Source organism: Propithecus coquereli, unplaced genomic scaffold (assembly GCF_000956105.1).
Source record: "Propithecus coquereli isolate 6110/MARCELLA unplaced genomic scaffold, Pcoq_1.0 Scaffold459, whole genome shotgun sequence".
Taxonomy (NCBI): Eukaryota; Metazoa; Chordata; class Mammalia; order Primates; family Indriidae; genus Propithecus; species Propithecus coquereli.
The window spans coordinates 1579518-1604996 of NW_012150385.1; the positions used below are offsets into that span (position 1 = coordinate 1579518).

Below are 25479 nucleotides of genomic sequence, written 5' to 3' on the forward strand. Positions count from 1 at the left end.
TATAATGATCAGAGCCAGGAAATTAACTACTAATGACACAAGTATTAGCAACTCCAGACTTCAGTTGGATTTCACCGGTGTTTCTGGATCCCACATGGCATTTATTCAACATGTCTCCTTAGTCTCCTCTGGTCTGTGACAGTTTCTCAGACTTTCCTTGTTCTTCATGGTCTCAACAGTTGTGAGGAGCACTGGTCAGGCATGTCATATGATGTCCCTCAATGTTGGTTTTTTTGATGTTTTCTCATCCTTAGATTCATGTTATGGGCTTTGGGGAAGAACACATAGAGGTGAAGTGCCCTTGTCATCCCATCATGTCAAGGGTACCTGACATCCACATGACATTATTGGTGATGTTAATCTTGATCACTCGGTTCAGGTGTTGTCTGCCAGGTTTCTCCATGCAAAGTTTCAATTTTCCCTCTCCATACTCCGTTCTTTGGGAGCAAGTTACTAAGTCCAGCCCACAACCAAGAAGGGGAGGATTAAATTCCACCTGCTGGAAGGGGAAGCATCTACATATATTATTTAGAATTCTTTATAAGGAAGATCTGTCTCTTATCCCCTATTTATTTATTTGATCATTTATTAATATTTATATCAGTCTGGATTTCTATATATTTATTTTATACTCTCAGTTATAGTCTAATACTACGTTATTTATTTCATTGCTCAAATTGTTCTAACTTTGGCCACAGGAGCTCTTTCAGATCGGCTCCTGTGTCCCCTTGGCGTGTCCTCACCCTTTTGCTCTTGGAGCACTTCTTTAGTTGTTGGCACCATATAATGTTCCAGACTCATGGCATATTTTCTCTGCCCCTGCCCTAGTACCAAGCCAGGTCCCCAAGGAGCCCTGATTCCTTTCATTGGAGAATTGTATTTAGAAACCAAGATCTGAGTGAGGGTGTGTTCATTGCTATTGTGGTGCCACTGCTTCTCAGGCCTCTCAGGGGACAGACTCAGTAAATATACACATATACTGACTCATGGATACACACACATCTATACATTTCTATCTGTCTATCTATCAATCATCTATTGACCAACCTATCTACCTATTAAACATGAGTTCGTACTGATGTCTCCAACATAAATCCAACACCACCGGCTTCATGCCAGCATTCCCCCTCCCCCCTACTTCTTTCTAATGCTTTTCTTTGACAGTGAGGAGCCTGGCTCCCATTTCTACCATTCATTTACTTATTTATTCAACCCTAGTATGGATGTAAAGTACTTTCAGAATTGTTAACCCATACCCTGTGAGAAACAAATTTACCAACTAGGATACAATGCATATGAACAGTGCTTTAGCCTTACAGTTTCCGGTTAAAATACAAGCTTTCAGAATGACTTAGGTCAGCTCCTTTTCCCTCACTCCTTTTAGTGGGGCGATATCATACATTTATAGTACAGTTATATCCATTATCACAGTCTATTTTCCATAATAGGTCCTTAATATGCTGGTCGATTATTTTTTAATTTGCATGCAATAAAGCTCATGCTGTATGTAACTGACAAATGCATAGATCATTGTATATCCACCACCCCAGCACCACATGCAAAGTTCCATCGCTGTAAAAGTTGCCTGGTGTGTCCCTTTGCAGTCAATTGCTACCCCTCTTCCATCCCTGGCAACCATTGATCTGTTTATTGTACCTATAGTTTTGCCTTTTCCAAAATGTCATATGAATGGAATTATACAATATGTAGACTTTGGGGTTTAGCTTCTTTCACTTAGCAAAATGAGGCTAAGATTCATCCATGTTGTGTGTATCAGTCACTCATTCTTTTTGGCAATTACGAATAGAACTAGAAACATTTCCATACATGGTTTTTTTGTTTGTTTGTTTGATAGTTTGAACATGAGTTTTCTGTTCACCTTGGTAAATAGCATGAGCAGGGTCACTAGGTTGTAGGGTAAGTCTCAGTTTAACTATAGAAGATACTGCCAAACGGTTTTCCAAAGAGGCTGTACCATTGGTATTCCCCACCAGCAACCAATGTTTTCTGTCCTCTGCATCCTTGTCAACATTTGATGGTGTCACTTTATTTATTTTATAATAGAGTCTATTTTCTTTTTGAGGGCAGTTTTGTTTGGGGGAAAATATTAGGTATTATTAGCATTTGGGTATCTAACAGAAGTCAGATGAGTGTTTTTACTGTAAGGCAAAGTTTAGATCACCCTTACCATCTTGAATCAAAACAATGTTGACAGAGGAAGTTTATTTTGGAAATTACTCCAATCTAAGAGTCTTTAATTTCTAGAGAAAATGGTAGAAGGGGTAATTGGGAAATAAGGGAAAACATGATGTTCTTGCTATGGGATTTTTTCTTTCTATCCTGGAATTTTCTGATTTAGAATCAAATTCCCCTTTAAAAGCAGTTATGATTGCCTGTGGTCAAGGCTCTTGAGGGCCTGGAACACTCATTTGGTTCTGGCCTCTGAAAAGGGTTTATATTGCACCCCAGTTGGGTGGAGGACCAAGCCGCAACGGTACACTGGGCAGAACATCCAGAGGCAGTCCAGGGCCTTTGGGCTGTTTCCTGGGCCGGGGATCCCTGGGAGCCTGAATCACACACACACTCAGGGGCTTTAATTGCACAGGTAATCTGCCAAAAGGCCCCATGAGGTAGCTCTGTGAGCTCCATGAGAGCAGTTCTGGGCCCCTTTGTTTCCCTGCTGCACACTCAGGGCCTAGGGCACCCTCCTCCACATACACACACGAGATGAATGTGTGTGCACTGCTCGCATATTTGACAGCGTGATGAAACTGAACCAGTCCTGCAAAGGCATTACAGCTATGACCTCTTGCATTAGTCTGCTCAAGTGGCCGTAACAAAATACACAGACTCAGTGGCTTAAATAACAGAGATCTGTTTCTCACAGTTCTGGAGGCTGGAAGTTCAGGATCAAGATGTTAGCAGGTCTAGTTTCTCTGAGGCCTCTCTCCTTGGCTTGTGTACGGCCGCCTTCTTGCTCTTTCTTCATTTGGTCCTTTCTCTGTTCACGCCCATCCCTGGTGTCTCTTCCTCTTCCTACAGGATACTAGTCCTGTTGGATTAGGGCTCTACTCTTATGACCTCATTTAACCTTAATGACCCCTTAAAGATCCTATCTCCAGATACAGTCACATTAGGGGTTAGGGCTTCAGCACATGATTTTTGGAGGACACAGTTCAGCCCACAGCACCTTTCCTCACCTACGGGTCCCTCACCCTCCCTCTCCTTGCATACCCATTTACTTCTCTTCTCTCCCCACAGACCCACTTTCTCTGTGACTGTGGCTTTACCTCATTTGAGCTTTTACGAGTTCAACCTTTTACTTCAACAGAAGTGGAATGTGCTGAGTTTGCACACCAGGAGCCCATGGGTCTGCCCACAGACTCGGTGGGTGCAGCTTGATGGTCAGGGGCTTCCTCTGGGCCACTCCTCCTGGAACTGTTACAGTTCACACCACTTCTGTGCCCTACCCACTGGTCCATGTGGCCCATCTACAGGCGGGTCTGGCCCCTGTGGATGCTCATGAGTGGAACCCTCAAACTAGAGCCTCTGAGTCCCAAATTACTGGAAGAATCTGACCTGCACAGTTGGACTCACTTGGTGGAGAAGTTCAGTCTGAGAAAAGGCCAAGGACAGGCCTTCTAGGAAGGAGTTTGGGGGTTCAGGGGAAATGACTGGCAGAGAAACAATTGGCATCCTGGCTCAGCACCAAACAGGAGATTGCAGGCCTCTCTGTCTCTGTCTCTGTCTCTATCTCTCTCTGCCTTTCTGTCTCTCTGTCTCCCTGCCTCTCTCTCTCAATCTCTCTGCCTCTATGTTTTTCTCTTTGTCACCCAGGCATATTTTAATCCAATAAAAAAAACATCTGCTCTCTGGGAGGCCGAGGCGGGTGGATTGTTTGAGCTCAGGAGTTTGAAACCAGCCTGAGCAAGAGCAAGACCCCATCTCTACTAAAAATAGAAAGAAATTAATCGGACAACTAAAAATACATAGAAAAAATTAGCCGGGCATGGTGGTGCATGCCTGTAGTCCCAGCTACTCAGGAGGCTGAGGCAGTAGGATCGCTTGAGCCCAGGAATTTGAGGTTGCTGTGAGCTAGGCTGACGCCACGGCACTCTAGCCCGGGCAACACAGTGAGACTTTGTCTCAAAAAAAAAAAAAAAAAAATCTGTTCTTATTCAGCCACCACTACACACACACCACTCACACACACTGTGTACACACACACAACTCCACAACTCACATTCACAACCCCACTCCTTACATACACCTACTAAACACATAACACAACCCCCCCAGACACACCCCACACTGACGCATGCCCCACTACAATCCCACTATACAGACACCCCATTCAGCACACACTACCCACAACCACGCTACTTACATGCTCCTCATTTCTTAACAAATACAAGCCATCTTGCTAAAAACATACTACAAAGCTCTACACACACAACCCCACTCCACACACCCTACCGCTCATACCAATTACACACACATACACCACTAATAAGCACCCCACTGTACACAGAACTTCACACACATACTACACTATTCAGTACACAAACTACTCACACACACAACCCTATACAAACTCCCACTACCTATAAACAGCCCCACCATAACACAAACCCCCTATACACACATACAACTCTACTACACACAGCAGCACTATGCATACACAGCACGACACACATACCCTCTCATCACTGCTAAATACTACACACACACACACACCCCCCCCCCACTACTCACATATACACATGCACACAGGCCACTACATCCACAATCCCCAAATCCCTGCACTCTCAACTTTTTTTGTTGTTCTTGTTGAGAGATGAGGTCTTGCTCTGTCACTCAGGCTGGAGTGCAGTGGTGTAATCACAGCTCACTGCAGCCTCGAACTCCTAGGCTCAAGCGATCCTCCCATCCCATTCTCCTGAGTAGCTGAGATTACAGGTGCGCCCCACCATGTCTGGCTGATTTTTTTATTTTTTGTAGAGACTGGGTCTTGCTGTGTTGCCCAAACTCGCCTCAAATTCCTGACCTTTAGCGATCCTCCTGCCTTGACCTCCCAAAGTGCTGGGATTACAGGCGTGAGCCACTGGGCCCATCCCCAGCAGGGACCTTTAAAGGGCCCCCAAAGGTGCCCACCAGGTAGGCAGGTCAGCCTGGAGGCTGTGCAGCCAACTCAGGATGGGAGCAGGTCCTGGCCAGGTGAGAATTCCGCTGCCCACCCTTCTACCTCTTCCCCAGCTTGCAAGGAGATGAGCATGGATTACGAGATGAGCATGGAAAGAAAAAGCCACCCATCTTTCATCTACACAGAAAGGCCCCAGTCAGTGGTTGTGTGGGAGGACAGGCAGGGTCTCTACCCTGCTGGGCATCCTACCCCCGAATAAAGATTGAAGTGTGGACTAATCCCTCGGGCTGGACCCTTCACACTTCGCAATTGAGACTCTGTTTATGACTTATGAACACAAGAGTATTTTCTAGGAATGAGCAGAAAAGGCTGGAGTTTTCATCCAGGTTCCATCCCTTGGCAGGGAGACCACATCCTCACTGAGTAGATATTAAAGGAACAGCAGGTGACAGAAAAGTTCATTCTGATTAAATCCCAACATCATCAGCACACTGGTTACACTTGTGTTCCCTATCAAGTTGTTCTCTAGTTTTCACATCTACCTGGTGTTCCATATGTGATCCTTGGGTTGTTTTAATCTGCCACAGTCTCTGACACTTCAGTTAACATTGGCTGGGGCAGGATTCCGCAGACTTGGACACAGGAGGGCTGGCATGGCCCAGCCTTTACCACTGCAGGCACTCGAGTGAATAGTTTTGCCAAGCAGGGCTTCGGTTTCCTCATTTGCACAGTGAAGGTGTCAGAAAATGTCTAAAGATCCTTTGAAAATTAACATTTTTAGTCAATGAAAAACCTCTTGATTGACGGCAACCTCAGTCTGCACTGAGAATATTCACTGTTGCTACCTTTGGCTTCATGCTGCTAATCATTCCTAGAGGGAGGAATCAACCCACTGAACTTCCACAGAATTGGTCCTTCTGGGGAGCTGAATGTAACAACGGAGCTGTTTTTAGAGGAGCAATGCCAACATCTTATTTTAATGACATCTGTTGGACACTCAGTAAGCCCTGTATGGTTTTCGAAGTGTCTTTTATTAAATGTTATTGTATTTACTTTATTTTCAAGCACAGATTTCAAGCTTAGGAGATGTACAAGAAGATGAAATAGATATCCCTAATTATTAAAAACTCACCAAGTGTAATAAGGGTGACAGACGCCAAGAAATAAACCAGGGTTTTATTCCACAGAGGGGTCTATGGCTGGACTTGTAGGGGAGAAGGGGGGTTCTGTGGGCTACCAAAATTATATGTAAATTTTTTGAATACATGAATAGATTAACTTTGGGAGGAAGAAGGTTCATCACTTTTCTTGGACTTCTCAAAGTGCCTAGTGATTCAAATAAAAATCGCTGGTATAAAATGAAGTAACCGAACTGTAGAGCTGCAGTTTTATTAGACAAGAAAATGAATTCAGTGGCTCATTTCCTTATCATAAATGTCAATGGAAATAGAAATAATAAAGGGATATCTCAATATGTCTAGAATGCAGCTTGCTTCTTCACTTTGAGGAAACATTTCCCTCCTTCTCTACCCTCCTTCCTCTTGGAACCATTCCCTGCCCAGTTATGTGGCCAAAGCAGTACCGGCCCCATTCACAGGTGTGATAACTTATTTTATTTGACTCGCTCTTGCCAATGATATATTAGAAAGCATCATGCAAACCAGGCTTCACAGTATTTATACACTGAGGTTGCCTCCTTGGAATGCTCCTTACTGGAACCCTGCTACCATGTTGAGAGGAAGCCCAAGCTAGCCCCATGGAGAGGCTCCGGGACCATGTGGAGAGAGGTCAGGTTGTTGCAGCCATCCTGTCTAATAGCCCTATGCTGACAGCCAGCATGAACTGCCAGCCACATGAGTGAGACCACTGTGGTTCTTCCAGACAACCTAGCACCCCAGCTGATACTGCAAATAAATGATTGTTGTTGTTTTAATCCACTGTGTTTTAGAGTGTGTGTATAGTTTTTTCAGCAATAGATTACAGAAACAGTGATTTTCTATTGCTGCATTTATTTGACAATGAATTGTCATTTGCATATCAACAAAAAAAAAGAAAAAGTAAAATTTTAAGAAAAACCAACTAGTTGATGAGTGACCCTTTGTTGAAGTGAAGTAAGAATTTTTTTTTAAATTTTAAATAACTTTTATAGAAATAGTCAATCACTCCTTCATCCAACAAATATTCACTGAGTACCTACCATGGGCCAGGATCATTCCAAGTGCAGGAGACAGAAGGGAACAAACAAAGTTCCTGCTGTCAAGGAGATGACGTGGAAGATCGCAGAAGAACAGACTTGGGAGAGAAATCCAGGAGTTTCGATTTTGGGCCAGTTAGGTTGGTGATGTCTATTAGACATCTGAGCAGAGATGCAAATAGGCTGAGGACACATATCTGGGAGTCTAAACTGGCTGATTTGCTCTAAGCTTCAATAAAATGATCAATACAATTCCTTTAAGAATTCAAAACTATTGGCTGGGGTGCAGTGGCTCACGCCTGTAATCCCAGCACTTTGGGAAGCTGAGATGGGAGGATCACTTGAGGCTCTTGAGGCTGGGAGGTCAAGATCAGCCTGTGTGACAAAGCAAGACCCCATCTCTACAAAAAATTTTTAAAAATAGCCAGGTGTGGCCGGGCGCGGTGGCTCACGCCTGTAATCCTAGCTCTCTGGGAGGCCGAGGCAGGCGGATTGTTTGAGCTCAGGAGTTCGAGACCAGCCTGAGCAACAAAGCAAGACCCCATCTCTACAAAAAATTTTTAAAAATAGCCAGGTGTGTTGGTGCGTGCCTGTAGTCCCAGCTACTCGGGAGGCTGAGGCAGGAAGATCGCTTGAGCCCAGGAGTTTGAGGTTGCAGTGAGCTGTGATTACGCCACTGCCCTCCAGCCTGGGCAACAGAGTGAAATCCTGTCTCAAAAAAAAAAAAAAAAAAAAAAAGAAAAGAAAAGAATTAAAAGGTATGATTTTAAACAGGAACTATTTAGAGTATTGACTTAGCATTTCCTTACTTGTCTGGTGGCTGAAGCTATTTTATCTTCTGTGACTTTTCAGGGTTGATCTTATCAGGTTGACTTCCCAGAAAAAAATCACAATGACATCTTCCAAGAAATCCAGTGGAAATAATTGGATTACTGTATATGTCATGTGTGAAGACTGGTTTAAAAAAATACAGTTATATTCTAGCTAAATTTTAGTTCTATTACCAGCATTAAGTTAATTTTTTAAAAGTATAAATCTAAAAAATAAAAAAGAAACAAAAGTAGAAATCTAATGTATCTCAGTCAGAAAGACTATAATTATAAAGAAATCTAAGGAAGTACAACTGTCTTAGAAGTGATTATAGGAACACAGTTGTTGATGTTGGCTAAAGACCCTATTCTATTTAGTCAGACTGTGCAAGCATGTCAATCAAAATAAACATCTATGCCCAAGCAATGTTGAAAATTCAGAAACACAGGATGATAAGGAGACCCACCACCATGAGAGTTAAGCCAAAGAGCTTAACGAGAAAAACAGTTGCATAATTCAAAACAAAATTAAAAGAAAAATAAGCTGCAGGCATGTTGTACGTTTCCACCTCAAATGAGCATCTCTGAAGCTGTGGGTGGTGACCATTTGGGCACAGGACCAGTTTGTCAGTCTTGACCAACATGGAACACAAAACAGAAGAGCTTCCACATCAAGGTGGTAGATGGAAGTACACATCTGATAGCTTCTACTCCAAACTCAACTAAAACTGCAGTAAAGGAATTTAAACATACAAATACACACACACAAACCCACAACAACCAGGAAAATAGGCATCAGTCCCAACAAAATTTGGGAAGCTGGAAAGTATATGGACGAGTGGCAAAGGATTGAAGACCTAAAGAAAGCTGAGTCTAGGCCAGCAGCGGGGAAAGCTGAGAAGGGATGAGTTACGCAGCAGACTCCTCCAAAGATGCAGGTGCTGACACCACCAGATGCTGCCGTTGTCCCAAAGAAGGAGAAGGCCTCTGAACTAAGCAGGATAGGGTAAAAGGTGTTCAAGATACAAATGGATCTCTGTCCCCACTGCAACCTCATGTCCTCACTCAACAGATATCGGGATGCTTTTCGAGAGGGTAAGAAAGAGGGTCTCTAGACTGGCATAGTTGGGCTCAGGTATAACCAGAAACAGATGAGGTGACCATCTGCACACCACAGCCCCCACCCCCTCCCCACTCAGCTCCTAGGTGCTGACACTAGACACCTCTACTCTGCAGTCTGGGAGATTTTTCTCTAGGAAACCAGACAAACCAAGAAAAAGACCTTAAGACACTGACCTCAGGGGTCCCTCAACTAACAGCTCACCCAGATACTCCATAGTAAAAGAACCTCTGAGTCCATCCACTTAGGCAAAGATTCCAATCAGTATTTCCATCTCTCCTCTCTTAATCATGAATAACTGGTTAATGGGCATTTGAGGAAAGCCTCTAATATGAATATATAGACCAAAATAAACAGATTAGAGAAAGTTGGAAGAAATCTGGATTCTGTGGATTCTTCAAAAACTTAAAAAAGATTTTTTTGAGAGATATTCCATTCATAAAAGAAAAACATGTTATTTAAACAGGAACCTTTAGAAAATTTTTAAAAAACCTCTTGTAAATTAAAAAATATGATAGTAGGGGAAAAAATCAAAGAAAGAATGGAAGACAAAGTTGAAACAAAGTAACAGAGATGGAAAAATAGGACAGAATAAAACAAAAGGGAAGGTCAGTAGAACCTCTAACGGTAGGAGTTCCAGAAAGAGAAATCACAAAAACAAAAAACAGAGGGGAAGCAATTACTATATCAATGAAATCATTACATCCCCCAGGACTAAAAAAGATTTTGATTGAAAGAGTTCACAGAGTGCTAAGCACACAGGGTGGAAACATACGCTCACCAAGGCACAACCTCATGAACCACTGGAGGAAAAATAAGGTTCTAAGAGTTACAAGAAAGGAAAAGAAACTGGCCACATATAATATAAAGGGCTGCTAGAAGACCATAGGCCAATGCCTTTAAAATTCTGAATGATAATGACATCCAATACATGCTATTCAACTATCGATGGGAAAAGAGAATAAAGACATTTTCAGACATTTAAGATCTCAAAACTTTTACCTCTCACACATGTGTATACGTAATGTACTTGAGTATGCATGCCACCAAAAAGAAGGCACCAATCAAAAAAGGGAATACACAGGACACAGGAAATCTGGCATAAGAGGCAAAGGGAATCATCAGGATGGTGATATGCACCAGCTAGAGAGGGCAACTAGCCCAGGCTGGACAGGGAGCCGGGGCTCCACAGCTGTACCAACCTTGCCCTCACGGTGAACCGACAGGTGTAGGGAAAATCAATGGAATGATCACGTTTACTGACGGGAGTCACAGGGGCTTCGTGTATAGGGCTGAGACCATAAGGATGTTATGCTCCAAACACAAATGGCTTAAACAAAAGCTTCATGATTCTTTCAAATATTATCTTAGCAAGGGAATTGTTTCCTAAAACTGAAATGCAGAAATAAAAAATCTCCCTGAATTCTATATAGTCTCACATACTTCTATATATAGACATACAGGAAGCTGGTAACAGCAGCAGTCTTTAAGGCAGGTGGGTTGTGGTTTCTTGGGAAAAAGATAAGGAGACTGACTTTTCACCACTCACTCTTTTATTTTTTTTTACTTGTGTACTGCAAGTAGTAATTATTCTAAAATGAATTAAAATATATTCCCTAATTAAAACAAGAATGCAATTAAAAAGATATGAACATCATACATAGTGAGGGAAAGTTTTATGAAACGTAAATATATAAAACTATTTAATACACATATATTAATGTTCACTATAAATATTTAAGGGGTTATGATGGAAAGTATTTCTTACTGTAGGTTGCAATGAAGTTTGAAAGCGGTAAACAAAGTAATTCTGTAATTGTAAAAACCTGCTTTCCTGCAATACTTACTGAGCATCCACTGGGTCTTGGGCACTCCCAGATCTAAGATGTGTGTGAACTAGTGGGTGGATATGCACACAGAGTGAGAACACACCCCGCTGGTGTCAGTGTTCCAGGTGCAGTGCCCCCTCCTCTGTAACTGCAGTGTTAGGGAGGCTCCGGCTTCGTATGAGCACGCCACTATGGGGAAACTTTGAAAAAAATAAAGATGACAAAACATCGCTGTTACAACATTTTTTAATTTTAAGGAAATATTATTCTAAGACAAAAATATTATCAATAATATCATACGTTTATTCCAATATTTTAAAATATCTTCTGTAACATTCCACTCAGAAGGTAGAAAACCACAAAGTTCTTCCATAAGGAAGGGTGCAAATGGAATGTAATATTGCATTACTGTACTATATAGAATACAAACTGTGAAGACAAGGAAATTCAATGATTCCATTTTTTCCTCCTAGATCATTTTTGCTGAAGAACTGCTCACTTCACATCCTGGGAGCTGTCTTGTCGAGATTTGCCACCACGATGTGGGAGCAGCAAACCTTTACCAGTTAGCATAACGAATGTGACGCTGCCCACACCCATCCTGTGGGAGAGCTAAAAGAACAAACTCTTAGCATCACACGCCAATCAACCTATCAGAGAAATCACACACAATTACTTCTGGCAAAATCCTCCAACTTAATTTTTAAATAGCTAAAATATAATCAAGGTATACATATGGGCAGGTACCTGGAACTACGAACATACCCTGTCCACAAATGTTCAGTTTTATACCAAGAGCACCCTGGGACAGTCAAGGGCACAACCACATTTTTAAAAATCAAGAGTAAGCAGTAAACACAAAAGGGCATTTGCACAAGGCACAGAATCCTGTTTCTTAGTAGTGGACAGAAAACAACTGGCTAAAGAAATAGGTTCATAGAGGGTACAATCTAGAATTCGATTCTGAGTATAAATCTTGAAGACATTTACATTAGTAGTTTCTTACACAAGTTTTTTTAAAAAAAGCTACCAAAAAACCCAAATCATACTTCCTTTATTAGCCACTTTAATAACCACTTTTATCCCTTAATGACTTTACTTCAAGGTTGGTTAGTACAATCATGAGACTGTGTAGCCTAGTGGAGTAGGGAAAATTTTCTGGTTGCAAGACGATACCTTGCTATGGAGCCATTATTAAGCTCCAAGTGAACCCTGAATTAGACATACAAATTGGTGAAACGATCTATTTCTAAAAATGTGAATAACAGGAGACTTAAGGCAGATGGTGACTCCAAGAAGAGTCACTCAAGTACTAAAATGGCACCCTGGTAATGGCTCATAGCAAAACCTAATTTTCTATTAGGTTCATCAAATAGGTGATACTGAGTCAGCAGAAAACAGATGGGGGGCTGCATGGGTCCACCACACCGAGGCAACTGTCCTCTTATGGATCCCATAGGAGGAAAATGATTTTTGGTGCCATGTGGCTTGTACTTATCCCCAGCAAGACAGTGTAGTTCCCTCAACCCCATTTTGTGTCTGGGAGAAGACAGTCAAAATATTTCCACAAGAGGTAAAGACTACAAGGAAGCTACAAGCTCACTGTGGAAAGGTGAGAAAATGTCATGGTAAAGGAGCACCACATGTTGATTTTAACAGCTTTTTTAACTGGAGGACCATTTGTCATGTATACACCACAGAAAAACTGCCCCCAGACCCCCCAAAAAAGGTCATGCAGAAAAATCAGATTCCTAATAGAAAAGAAAGTATACATCCAAAGTAGGTAAAAACATGGTTTGAAAAAAACATGCAAAATATTTTCACTATGAAATGCATGTGACTTAGTACCTATTTCATATTAACAAGATCCAATTGCTCTGATAAATCTCTATTATGTTTTAGAATATCTATTTTTTTTTTTTTTTGAGACAGAGTCTCACTGTGTTGCCCGGGCTAGAGTGCCATGGCGTCATCCTAGCTCACAGCAACCTCAAACTCCTGCGCTCAAGCAATCCTTCTGCCTCAGCCTCCCAGAGAGCTAGGATTACAGGCATGAGCCACCGCGCCCGGCCTAGAATATCTATTTTTTAAAAATATCTATTTTCCAGCCAGAACGTAAAACTTACATTTGTGCATCCACATGTAAACTATCTTGCTTGGTATCACGAAGCCAAGATACTAAAAGATCAATGAAATAGTTTTTAAAAATCTCTAGTCACAGACTAACAAATAATATATTTCTTCAAGTTTTCTGGGCTACATTACTAACTTGTATTAATGCAATCTGAATTTTCAGATTTAAATACCAGTCAATGGTTGGTTGTCAAAACTTAAAAGCCACAGGGTTGGGAGGACCTTCAGAATACTGGCTACTAAATCATAAATAAAATTATTCTTAGAACTGGACCATAGTAAGTGGAATGTCCTAACTTCGCTTAGTTCAAACTCTGCAAGTTGACGCTAACATTCATAATCAGGCCCTTTTATGTGCTTTAAGTAGATATACTGACTTTGCGGTCTATACTTTGTAAGAGAGCAGGTAACTCTAGCACAGAAGAAACTATATAATGTGGAACAGGGGCGGACTTCAGCGGCACTATTCCATTTTTATTGATCCAGACTGTTGCTTTCAGCCCTGCGTTGAGGCCTCCTTGTATGTCGGTTTCTAATGTGTCACCGACCATCACACAGTCCCCAGGTTGGACCCCGAGGAGATTGCAGCAGTAATAAAATATGGACGGTGCTGGCTTCTCCTCTCTCTGCTCTCCACCTATGACGACGGCATCAAAATAGGACTGACAGGCACAAGCTTCGATCTTCTCCCTCTGGGTCTGTCTGTCCCCATTCGTTAATAAAAGTAGGCGGACCTCCTTTCGAAGTTCAGTGAGCATGGCTTTGACATCTTCTGCTAGTGTCATATGCTGTAAACGTGTAGATTTCCACAGGAAATAACATTCTTCGGCCAATTTCCTATTGGCTGCACCACCTTTTGTTTCCTGGATTGCTTCTTCCCAGTGTGCAGTCCTTAGGTCAGTAATGCATGTATTGTAAGGATGAAAACATTCCTTGCTGAGTTTAACTTGAACTTTATCACAGATGATTTCAGCCTCTTCTTTATAATGGTATTTTGACTGCAAGAGCTTTATCACCTAAATAAAGGAAAATAAATCCATTAACATACTTCATGTCTTTAATAGTCATGTCCTAGGAAGCTGTGATCCTATAGATGGCTGAGAGATTCTAACTCCACTCCTCTGCCCTGAAGCAGCTCTATTCACCACACCATTTCTGGAGTTCAGAGACACAGAGTGAAGCTCTCCCAATCTCGCTAGGTAATTCATTCACATTTTAAAAATCAGTTTCTTTTCTTTTTTCTTTAGAGACAGAGTCTCCCTCTGTTGCCTGGGCTAGAGTGCAGTGGAGTCATCATAGCTCACTGCAACCTCAAACTCCTGGGCTCAAGGAATCTTCCTACCTCAGCCTCCCAAGTAGCTGGGACTACAGGTGTGCACCACCAAGCCCAGCTAATTTTTTCTATTTTTGGTAGAGACAGGCTCTCGATTTTGCTCAGGCTGGTCTCAAACTCCTGGCCTCAAGCGATCCTCTGCCTTGGCCTCCCAGAGTGCTAGGATTACAGGCATGAGTCAGCGTGCCCTAAAATCAGTGTCTATTCTAAGAAGATTCTTCCTACATAGCTAATAACAATCCTTCATTTGGCAGTTTAAAGTCCAACATTTTTCATTCTGGTTATGAAGACATGAAAATAAAACTTCTGTTTAGTAAAACATTTTAAATTTCTGACAATCATTATTTACTCTTCCCAGAAAAAAATAACACTAGTTTATCTAACCTTTTCTCATTTACTAAATCCAGTTCACATTTTGAAGACCCATATTGACCATCACATAAAATGGAACCCAATTCTGTACTTTTAAAAACTAGTTCTTTGGATAAAAGATTTCAAGTAGTTCTGAGACACCCTCTTTGTCATGCCGATTGTGAATCCCTCATGAGAATGAAGAATTCTTAGGCACTGGAGACTGGCCTTTGTACAGGAGCATTATCTGGTGGGGAAAACATGCAGCTCCGCAACCACAAATCCACAAATGCTGGGGTAGTGCCATAACAGTTGTGTGCACGAGCTGCGGGAGTGAAGTGGAAGTCATCCCATAGGGTAGTTGGATAAGGGTTGGCAGAGGAAGTGACATTTAAACCAAGAAGTTAACAAGCAGAAAAGGTGGGGATGAGAGTAGAATAAATCATTCCAGACAGAAAGAACAGCATGAACAAAGACAAAGAGCTTGACGTTTTGTGAACTGGAAAAAGCAGCTGAGTTGAGTCAAATGGAGGCACGTGAGGGAGGAGGCTAGGATAAGGCTGCAGAGCCTGTCTGGAACCAGTTTGTAAAAGGCCTGGAACCCCACGCTGTAGCAGATCCTAAATCCCCCTGGCATACACTGTTCACACATACGCCAGTGGCTTCATACTGCAAGTGTGGGCCTCCCTGCTGGTGGGCTTTATTTGGCTACACGGGCACTAGAGCACAGACTGGGGCTCAAACTGTTGCCTGGGAGCAGCCCCCAACCAATGAAGGGTGGAAATTGATGGATAAATATCATACCTTTCTTGCCCCTTACAGGGGACACTTGAACCCTGTTCTGTGTACTGTCTCCCAGAGACCCCTGACTGCTCGCACCAGGAACCTGCTCATGGACACATCCTGTGTTAGGTTCCTTCCTCTCCTGTCTCAGCTGCCTGCCCCCTGCAGTGCTCCTTAGGAACACCTCCCAAATGAATCCTGCACTTGAAGTCCCTGTCCTAGTGTGCACCCAAGGAAGGCCAACCATGCCAGACAATGCTGGATCTTCAGAGATGAGCACAATGCATACAGCTGGACTAAAAAATGTGTGCTGTTGAAGCAAAGCAGTCAGGTAAGTAAAAATATGTTGCCACAAACTATATGGGGTATCAGTGGTATGCTACCCATGCCAGAAACTCAACTCACCTACTGAGAAGGAGAAAGAGATAAACGCACAACACATTCTTCTTCCCTCAAAGTGTAAGAATCACTTACAACAAAGGAAAGGGAAATATTTTTTGGACTATTTGTGCTAATCAGAACATGTAACAGTTAAGAAAAATCTTATTAGCTCAAGAAAAATATACCAGTCCTAAGAATTTTAAGTGGAGGCAAACCACTGAAAATTTTTGCTCCATAAAGTTAAATTGCAATTAACGAATCAAGTTTTTTTGAGCTCCATGGTTATGCCACCATTTTTTCTAACAACATCAATTGAATGACTCTTCAGCTATGGCGGATAGGCACTCTAAAGTTTCAGCAACCCTACAGCTACACAGAAAAAGGACACAAAGCCAGGTATGCTGGCACATACCTGTAGTCCCAGCTAGAGGCTGAGGCGGGAGGATCGCTTGAGCACAGAATTCAAGGTTGCAGTGATTGTACCACTGCATTCCAGGCTGGGTGACAGAGTGAGACCCCATCTCTTAAAAAAAGAGAGAGACAGAGAGAGAGAGAGAAAGAAAGAGAAAGGACACAAGCCTCTAGGACTCCACAATGCTTGAGCTCAAACAGGAGCTGGCTCATAACTAGTAAACAGAGAGCTTCCAATAAAGATCTGATTTCCTATTACTGCAAATGGCACTACATTAAGCACATTCATGGGGCTCTGAAAGGGCAGGATTAGCTCACCTTAAAGAGGAGATGTTTGTAAAGGCAGGGCACACTGCTCCCAAGTTTCAAAATCTCTTCCTGTTACATCCCTTGAATTAACTTTCGCATTTTGTCAAACAGCATCTAATTACACATTTGTTCAGGACACTAAGTAGCACTCAAATAGTAGTAATACCTTCAGGATAAGAATTTATCATTCTCTTATTATTAGTTCAAACAGAAATAACACCTTTGTTGAATTAATACATGTTACTACAAACTCTCATAATACCTGCACTGAGAGAATGGGAGTTTTGATTGAATCGGGGGTGGTGGAAAAGCTCTCTAATTTGGAGGTGTGATGACATCATTGTGCGCAAGAGGCAGGCAGGCTTGAAAAGAAATCTGGTAAAATGAGCCCACCAGGTACTTGTAGGCCTGAAAAAAGGGGCCCTACTTTGATAGACAGAGGGTGTCAGTTTGTAGACAATATAAACTCAAAACTTCATCTACTTTAAAACATTATTTTAGGCTGGGCATGGTGGCTCCTGCCTGTAATCCTAGCACTCTGGGAGGCTGAGACAGGAGGATTGCTGGAGGTCAGGAGTTCGAGACCAGCCTGAGCAAGAGTGAGACCCTGTCTCTACTAAAAATAGAAAGAAATTAGCCGGATAACTAAAAAAAAATATATAGAAAAAATTAGCCAGGCATGGTGGCACGTGCCTGTAGTCCCAGCTACTCGGGAGGCTGAGGCAGTAGGATTCCTTGGGCCCAAGAGTTTGAGGTTGTTGTGAGTGAGGCTGATGCCACGGCACTCGAGCATGGGCAACAGAGTGAGATTCTGTCTCAAAAAAAAAACAAAAACAAAAACATTATTTTAAGGTTCTTGCTGAACATATACAAAAAGCAAACTCCATTCTTCTATTTGCTGCTTCCTGGACTCAGAACTAAAGTTAATATCATCAATACTAAAGTTTAGCTAACTGATTTTAAAAGATTTTTTGAGGGCTAGTTTGAGAACCTTATAATAGTTCATAACACTTTAAGAAAAGTATTTTTTGAGTATCAATTACTTGGATGTGAAAGGGCTAAATTCCAAATAAGAGTAATTTAAAAGTACATGCTCACAAAAATATGTGGACTGCCTGCACACAGCCTAGCAATTCGAGCAGCCCTTCTGTTACTTTTAGTTCAAATCTGTGCTCAAACATCACCTACTCAATGAGGCCAAATCTGACCAATCTATTTAAAATTGTACTTCACTCCCCCTACTTCTTCTAACACACCTATCAATATAAACATATTTGATTTATTACTGTCATCCCCACTAGGAAGTAGACTCACAAATGCAGAAATCTTTTTTTTTTGAGTCTCAATGTGTTGCTCAGGCTGGTCTTGAACTCTTGGGCTCAAGCCATCCTCCCACCTCAGCCTACTGAGTAGCTGGGATTATAGGCATGCACCGCCATGCTTAGCTCAGAAATCTTTTCTGCTTTGTTCACTGAGAAACTCAAGTTTCTGCAGAAGACTTCCTCTTGAGTAGTGACAATGAAAGACAGGCCTGAAGGGGGAGGAAAGAAATAATGTTCCCAGGTGATTAAAAAAAAAATTAAAGTTGACATATACACTCAGTATATGACCCCCTTCTCCCCAAGACAAGGCAATGGCTGGACCTTACCCCATTTCTCCTTTCATAAACCATTCAAAATGACTTATGAAAGCTGGCACATTACTTTCAAACAGGTCAACATTTACGACTGGTGACGTATCCCTACGTGATAAAGTATTCCTTGTATAGTCAAAAGCACACAGCTCCATTCTGCTCATTTCATAGGCTATTTACAAAGGAGGCAGTAACAGAACCTAGTCTGGAGGTAAGAATTTTTATCCATCCATCCAGCATTCATTCAACATTTACTACATGTCAGACAAAGACAGTTAACATAGCTTGTTCTCTCCCAAGAAGCTATTTGGTTGCAAAAATTAATTGTAATATCCTTTAATAGGTGCATTAAGAAATATCTGAACAAAATACAGCACTGGTATAAGAGAGTGTAAAGAACAGGAAGAAACACAATCTAATTTTTGTGTTAGAAATATCACTGTCTCACTGTGGCAGGAATGTGGAGGATGAACTGGATGTGGTATACCTGGAGATAAGACCACAGCAGCAGTCCAGGTGAGAGATGAGTCCAGCTGAAACTGAGATATGAGTGCGGGGATGTGCAGTGCAGGACAGACTAGGTGTTAGCATGGAAGGTGGTATGATTCACACTGAGTGAACACTGGACGCATGTACTTCCTTGGCAACATATTAAACCTAGGCTGGGTGTGGCTGGCATGGGCCTGTGATCCCAGCTCTTTGGGAGGCTGGTGCCCGAGGATTGCTTGAGCCCAGGAGTTCAAGGTTACAGTGAGCTATGATCGTGCCATTACACTCCAGTCTAGGTGACAGAGTGAGACCCTGTCACAAAACAAACAAACAAACAAACAAACAAAAATGGCAAAAAACCCCAACCAATAAAGCAAAAAAAAAAAAAACTATATTAAACCTACCTGATAATGTTACTGAGGACTAATACCATTATTCAAATTTTATGAGGATTTAAGGCTTAGAGTGGCTAAGGAACATATTAAGGCTCTTTCAGCTAGGTTTTCGGGAGAGCTGTGATTCAAACTCAAATGTCTAATTCTAAAGCCTGAACTCTTGGCCCAAAGCAAGAATTTAATACTAACACACTGTGCTTAGCTTACTAAAAGCACCCAGGTAAACACGTACCGTTGGGAGCTAGAGACACTGGAGACAATACAGCACAGGGTGGTGGCCCTGAGTCAAGGTCAAGGGCATGAAGATGGAAGGGATAGTCAAAAGTGTGGAAAACCTCAGTAAGGTCATAAAAACAAACTGAAAATGTCCACTGATTTTGGCAATTTGGGAGGCGCCTACAGACCTGGCAAATTTATATCATTCTAGTGGTGAAGACAGAGTCATACTGCGATGGATTTAGGAATAAATAGGAGACAGAGAACAAGGAGATAATGGGTATAGGTTTCTCCTGAAAGACATGGCTCTCAGAAGAGACAGGCAACATCTTGCACAGGAAGAGTCCAAGGGAGATAGTCTTTTTAATTTTTAAAAAACATGGGACAAATATGAATATGAAGCAGAAGTGGAATGCACCAAAAAAAATAGGATGGAAGAAAAAGAGGTGGAAGATCCAAGGAGACAAAAATTAACTGACGAAGCATAAGAAGGAGGGACACTCAGGGCTGGAAGGATTAGCTTTTGAAAGAGGAGATTTTCTGGTAGAGGGGTGAGCAATCACAGATTACCTATCAGGTACAACGTACACTATTTGGGTGATGGCTACACTAAAAGCACTGACTCCACCACTACACAATTCATTCACGTATCAAAAAACCACTTGTACCTCCCAAATCTACTGAAATTAAAAAATAAATAAATTTAAAAAGAAAGTGGAGTTTTTCACATCTGGTAAGTCTTTCGTTTTCTCCTCGAGGCTGAAGGCAAAGGAAGGGAAGCGGGGTGGATTAGGGGCTTGAGAAGCATGGGAAAGTCTCAAAACAGCATCCACAGGTACAGAAAGGAGAAGAGGCTGCTGAGCAACGCCTCATGGAAGGAATACTCCGTGTAGCACGGACTTATGCTGTGTTACCTCGGAAAGATACCGAGAGTCCCAGCCACACCAGGGAGGCCAGAGGAAGTTCTACTGAGAAAATTCTCTGAAGCAGGGTTTAAGTCCAGGCTCGCCACTGATGGTGTGTCACTGCTAGGGTCAAAACTGGGGCTAACCCTTCCAAGTCTCCGCAAAGATCCACCGAGACCACGCGGTGGGGAGACGACCCTCCCACGAGTCCGACACCGAGAGCACTCGTACTGGCCGGTCCAAAGCTGTCCCGGCCCAGAGCTGGTTCTCGTGCCATGGTGTGACGGTCTACCTGTGCGTGTGGGCAGCTCGTCCACCGTGGCAGCTTTAAGGACCTTCCAGGTCCCAAGCGCTGGAGGATCTGCAGAAGCCACCTCCCAGAGCCCGGTAGCTCCGCAGGTGAGCTGAGGCGCCAAGGACAAGGGCCGCAGCCTCCCCCGCCCACGCTCGCTAGTCTACTCGCCCCTTTCCCGCCCCTGCCCGCACCCGGACCGCTCCCGAGGCCTCGGGGCACTGGAGCGGCCAGTGCCTCCAGGGTCCGAGGAGCGCGAGTGGGGGACGCGAAGCGCGCGGCACGGGGTGGGCCGTGCTGACTGAGCCCGGAGGAGGGTCGCGGGAGAGGGGACGTTACCTCTAACATGCCTCTTCTGCTCGCCCCGGCCGTGTCGATGAGCGTGTTGTCCAGGTCAAAGAAAACCGCTCGCACGCGACTCAGCCCCATCGCGCCGGCCGCCCGCACTACCCGCCACCTCGCAGACACCGCCTGCGCTTGCGCGAGGCGGGCGGCTGGCAAGGCGAGGGTGGAGCCGTGAGGTCACCTGACCCTCTCGCGGCGCCTGCCAGCTGCCGCGGCCTCCCTTTGTATCCTCGCGGGAACTGCCGCGAATTGTGTAATTCCCTGAGTTTCTGAGAACAGCGAGATCCCGCGAGACTCCGGGGCCCTGCTCTATAAAGTGCATGGGTGGGGAGCGTCTGCGTCATGGAGTGCTCAGTTATCTGAGCAGCTTGCGGGCGGGGTTGGGTGAGAAGCGCGGTTTTCGTCCTTTGTGACCTCTGCTTATCCCTTCTCACTCTGCTCTCCCTGCTAACCATGGGAGATTTTCCGCGCGGTCCAGCTCCTGGGAGGGTCCCTAAGAAGCTGGCTCTTCCGGTTAGGCAGGGTGTTAGCGCCCGCGGAGCAGCTGGCAGCTCCTAAATGTGGTTGGTTCTTTGCTAGCCCTAAGTCGGGTGTGTGTGTCTCTCTGTCCAGGTCTAGTGTCCTAAGGCTGTCTGTACTGGCCAGGTCACTGTTAGTAGCAGGAGCGCTAGGGGGCTGCAAAGTTGTGAGAGCCTGGGTTTTCAAATCTTATTTAACAGCTAATACACGGGCTGTGTTTTCCAAGCGCGGAAACTTACCATCTTGCGTCCTAATGTCTTTACATTAGAATGGTAGCCTTGTTAGAGCTGGAGCCCACATCAGTGCGTTTTTGAAAGGTGTAACCTGTATCTCTTACCAGCCCTTATTTGACAGCGATGCCTTGAGACGGAGGGGCTATGTAGTGTCTGTCCGATGTTTTGTCCACCTCGATTGCGTTTCCTGAAACCTTGCATTCTCATACCTCTGGATACCATTTAATCGGTTGGTTTTCAGGTATAGCAAGGGACTGAGGGACCTGGCTAGTCTAGTAAACCGCCAGAAGGCGGTAACAACTATTTGTCGTCTACTGCTAGCAGAACAAGGATCATGAAAATAACCTCTAATCTTTTTTGTGTCTGTTGGATAACTTTACTGAAATTTGGATATGTGGTCATGATCAGTGACCACAAATTGTCTGGTAGGTGGGTCAGTACCAATTTGTCCTGTCACCTGATTTTGTTTAGACTGCCAGCTACGAGTGGTTTTTACATATTTAGAGGGGTGAAAAAAAATCAAAAGATAGTATTTCATTACACATGAAAATCATGAAATTCAAGTTTTAGTGGCCATAGTTTTATTGGAACACATCCCACTCATTCATTTCTGTGTTGTCTATTGCTACTTTTGACCTACAATGGCAGAGTTGAATAATTACAAGAGGCACCATGTGCCTGGAAAGCCTAAAATATTTATTATCTAGCTCTTTACAGAAAAAATTTGCCACCTCTGAGGCACATGATTAACAATTGATCTGCCGATGTTCAGTGGCTTAAATCAATTGGTTTATGTTAACAGGTTTCTATTCTGCAGTGTCAGATTACCTACAGTTTTTATATTCGTGGAGCAGAATCAACAGTTGACATCTCATTAGTACCGTGAAGAATAAACTTATATCCAGTCTGTAAAACCATGACTCTGCTTTGTGGTTACCTTGGTGATGTATATAGGGATAGTCTATCAATTGTGGTCATTCAGATCAGCAATCAGTCAAAACTATGAGTACATTATTTGGAGTTACTTCTTTTTAGTTGTCTGAAGTGTCAGAATCAATTTAGCATAAAACTGGTTGTGGGCATAGGAAGCTTATAGGATTGGAGCAGTTTTTTTTTTTTCACTTTTCTGAAGTACATATGGACTTTATTGATTTAGGCACGAATCTAAGCTTAAGGTACAGCAGTCTGTATAATCAATCCTCTTAATGGGATGAGTTGACAGGTTTCCCTTTGTGATAAGTCCTGTAATGGCATTGCATGACCTGTCCGACTTTGCTACTTGGAGGGAAGTAATGGCCAGATGCAGTACATCCTGACAGCTTTAATTCCTTCTAAATTAAATGTCTGGAGGCTTCAGGGTGTTGCAGTTAATATCTGTGGACTAATGAGTTTTGTTGTAGCACTTTAAGGTAATGAGTTATACAGACTCCTCTAAGTACAGTACTTAAACTAGGCATCTTGACAGAATAACACTAGTAGTTAGAGGAGGTCTTCAAATTTGCAGGAAGCAAAATCTAAGTAAAAGATTTATAATTGTCAGACTTGATCTAGGAACAAATAAAATGGAAACTAAACTGTAGTGCATGCTTCTCCTGCATTCTGCCCTCCGTAGAATGAAACTATTGTGCAGATGCTGATGACCAGCTTTGAGCCTGTTCACCTTGCTCTCCAGTTGCCATTCCCTGGCATCCTGTTACTTGTCCTATCAGCAGCCTTTGAACCAGCTAATTATTGTTTTCTCCTTGATAAACTTTCTTTACTTGGCTTTCAGGAAGCTATCCTTTCTTCATTTTCTTCCCTGCTCAGTGACTACTCTTCATAGTCTCTTTGCTGGTTCCTCCTCATCTCCCTGACTTTCTGATGTTGGAGCAGCCCAGGGTTGGCTAACTACACTCACTCCCTTGGGGATCTCATTCACTGTCATGGCTTTAAATACCATCTATATGTTGATGACTCAAAATTATATCTTCCCTGAATTCTTAAGAGTTGGCTTGGCCAGAAGATAGAAAAATAAACACAGCCAGTGAATATCGGAACGGTGGTCAATCACACTCATATTTCAAGAAATGCAAATCCAAACTATAGTAGGATGCCATTTTCACCTGTGGGATAAGCAACAGTTAAATGTTTGACAGCCAGAGCTGGTGACCATGTAGGAAAACAGGCCCTTATATACTGGTTGTGGGAATGTAAATGCAACCTCCTTTGAGAATAACTTGGCAGTGTCTGCTCATTCCCACTGCAAGGAATTTACCCTTGGAAATACTTTCAAAACTTTCACAAGATACAAATACTAGAGTGTTCCCTGCAGCACTATAAATGCAAAAGTGTGGAAACAACCCTTGGGGAACTCTAGGGACCGTAGAATAAAACTTGATATATCTGTAGGATGGAATACTGTACAGACTCAAAAATGTAAACAATGGGGTTTCTTCTGTGTATTGGGGATCACAGGATTCATGATTTATAAAAACTGCTATCCAAAGTTTTCTTTGGGCAGTTTCCCCAGAAATAGGATGAAAAAGAATGTTTTTCCCCCCTCATTTTCCTTCTCCTTATCAACCAGGAGTGGGTGTGGGTGAATAAAATATGGAGACCCCTGTTTCCTTAATCTCTGGTCTAGTCACAGCCATTCTTATGACACAGCTTCGGTACTCTACTCTCTCCTCCTCCAAGAAGTATTCTTTGCCCATTCCAGGATCCCAAGCATACTTTATTTATTTATTTATTTATTTTTGATGAGTACATTGGGATTTATTGTACAAGAATTCTCTATTTTTGGATATGTTTGCAATTTTCCATAACAAAAAGTGAAGAAACAAAACCAAAAAGCAAAAAAATAAAAATAATACCTAATATTTTGAATTAATTACTATTATTGAACACGTTATATTCCAGGCTCTGTGCTAACCGTTTTACATGTATTATTAACTCATCTAATCTTCACAGCAACTCTAAGAAATAGGTACTATTATTATCCCCATTTTAGAGATGAGAAACGTTTTACAGATGAAAAACGATAAAGAAGTTAAATAAACTGCCAAGATCACAGAACTCAAAAGGGGCAGAACCAGTACCTGAACCCAAGCAGGCTGGCTCCAGAGCCTATTCTCCTTAAGTACTATGCAAGTTACTTATTATACAACACCAAGCATACTGTATTTCTCAAATAATCAGTCCCATAAAGTGCTTGGGATCTCAACAATATGCAATCAATATATTTTTATGGCATATTTTTGAGAGCAGAATCTATTCACTTTTTTCCCACACCACAGATCTGTTGTTGAAATCAGAAGTGAAAATAAGAAGACACTGACTGGCTGATAAATAGGCCAGGACACGCTTAGGTTAATACCAATCTGACAACAGTATTACCAAAGTATTATCAGCATACTAACAATCATTACCCGGGCGTTATATATATACTTACCCAGGGTTTATATATATTCAGAATTGTACAACCCTCCCTTCCCCAAACTTCAGATATCTTACTAAATCATCCAGGGGACAATGCCAGAAGTATAAGAAAGTATATGTCTTTCTCATAGTAAATATAATATCATCATCTTAAAACCCTGTATTTGTACTACTGAAGCTGCTATTCATTTTATTCTTCAGATTAATTCTTATTCTTTTTTCTTTTTTTAAATTCGTAT

General features: G+C 42.5%; 1 protein-coding gene across 1 annotated transcript; it reads right to left on the reverse strand.

Annotated features, from left to right (window-relative positions):
• Nucleotides 1–13158: 13158 nt before the first annotated feature.
• Nucleotides 13159–21179, reverse strand: NANP (N-acetylneuraminic acid phosphatase). Its single transcript, XM_012655028.1, has 2 exons — nt 21066–21179; nt 13159–14244 (listed from the first exon to the last, which is right to left on the reverse strand). The coding sequence occupies exons 1-2, from the start codon at nt 21153–21155 to the stop codon at nt 13588–13590; spliced, it is 747 nt and encodes a 248-aa protein (XP_012510482.1). The 5' UTR covers nt 21156–21179; the 3' UTR covers nt 13159–13587.
• Nucleotides 21180–25479: the final 4300 nt, after the last annotated feature.